This window comes from Olea europaea, chromosome 11 (assembly GCF_002742605.1).
Source record: "Olea europaea var. sylvestris chromosome 11, O_europaea_v1, whole genome shotgun sequence".
NCBI lineage: Eukaryota > Viridiplantae > Streptophyta > Magnoliopsida > Lamiales > Oleaceae > Olea > Olea europaea.
In genome coordinates, this window is record NC_036247.1 from 16,711,152 (window position 1) to 16,712,838 (window position 1,687).

The 1,687-nt window shown below is 35.7% G+C and overlaps 1 protein-coding gene across 1 annotated transcript; it reads right to left on the bottom strand.

The window, feature by feature from the left end:
• Positions 1-705: 705 nt before the first annotated feature.
• Positions 706-1,391, bottom strand: LOC111403600 (mitogen-activated protein kinase homolog MMK1-like). The gene is made up of 2 exons (XM_023032165.1): positions 1,058-1,391; positions 706-967 (listed from the first exon to the last, which is right to left on the bottom strand). The coding sequence occupies exons 1-2, from the start codon at positions 1,267-1,269 to the stop codon at positions 721-723; spliced, it is 459 nt and encodes a 152-aa protein (XP_022887933.1). The 5' UTR covers positions 1,270-1,391; the 3' UTR covers positions 706-720.
• Positions 1,392-1,687: the final 296 nt, after the last annotated feature.

Here is a 1,687-nt window from a genome sequence, read left to right on the forward strand (position 1 = left end):
AAAAAAAAAAAAAAAAAAAAAAACAAAGAAAAAGTAATTCTTTTAACTTTTCATCAAGTGAAAATTTTATTACTAATACATCTAATCACTTAGGATTCGTTTGGCACAATGAATTAGTCGGTACAACGAATTTGTATAAAATTATAGAGAAAATTACCAAGTACAGGGCATTAAGGTGGATAGTTATTTGATTTTTCATTCATAGTCATTTCATTTACTATTTATTTTCTTACTAAACCCACCCCAACCTCCTTATTATGATATACAATTGACAGTTCAAACAATTATCGTAGCCTTAGTGATAAGGGAGGTAGGAGGAGGTTTTCCTAGAAGAAAATACAGGTTTACTCACGTCCACAAATATATAAATTGTGATATGCACATAAAGATTTCTTTTTGTATCAATGCTATAATCAAAAGTATTCGCTATCATCAAATTCCAAAATCGAGATCACTGGATACGACCACCTGCTTAAAAACAACCATTTACTCAAGTAGTGACAAATGCCAACATGGTAACACATTGAAACTAGAAACAAACAAAATTCGTCAAACAAAACCAGAAAAGAAAAGAACAGAAACATACAAATAATCGTACACATGAATTCTGAACCTTAATTTCCAAAAAGAAAAAGTTCCAGATTTTTTTCTATCAATTTATAGGCATAACCAATAACCCAACAGATGCTGCAAAGAAAAATAAAAACCAGATCTTGCTTTTTACCTAAGAGCATCTTTACAACAAAATGTCTTACCTAGTAAAATAAAATGTTTTTCCAAGAAAATAATTCTTAAAAAAATATACACACACATAGTTACATATAGCGACTCACTAACGTTTTCATGATCCATGTGGCGAAGTAGCTTGATCTCGCGCAGGGTCCTCTTCGCGTCGATTTTGTTATCAAAAGCATTAGCTATCTTCTTAATCGCCACATACTCATTCGTCTCTGAATTCAAAGCCGAGCTAAAAAGGGAAATCAAACAAAGAACAAAAATTAATCAAAATTATTAAAAAAATAATGAAAAGGGGACTCCAGAATTGGAATTTTATTACCATACGATGCCGTATGCTCCTTTTCCTATGGGGATGATTGGGGGTTTGTATTTGGAAGTGACCTCGAAAACGTTGCCAAAGATGTTATACTGGATAAATCGCCCACCGTGGCTCAGTGTCGCGGGTATGTGCTCGGTAGGTTGCTGGCCCGGATACAGAGGTGGCGCCGCCTCTGACATCGCGGTGTCTACCGGCTGAGCTCCACCATCCATGTCTACTCTTTTCTGTCCGTTACAATAATGAATGAAAATGGGAAAAAGTTGAAAGAAACACCTACCGGCTTTCTCTCTCTACTATTTATATGTCTGCGCCATAACTTTCTATCTCTACGTATGGTTGTGTATCTATCTATTTGTATCTAAGGGGCCCAGATACCTCGTATTTCCTCTTTCTTTCTTTCTTTTTTTTATTTTTATTTTTTCCTTCGATTTAGGGAGAAGAGTATCGTAGAATTATTGGGTGCCAATGAGTTTTGTTATTTGTACCCGAAGTTTAACACTTCGAGTTATCTAATGTGAGTGAGGGGGTCGGACCTCACACATTTATTGGCATGGGGTCCTCGACCCCATGTGAATAGCATGTAACACGGAGTGTCAAACTCCGAGTACATGTAGCAAAACTCGCCACTAA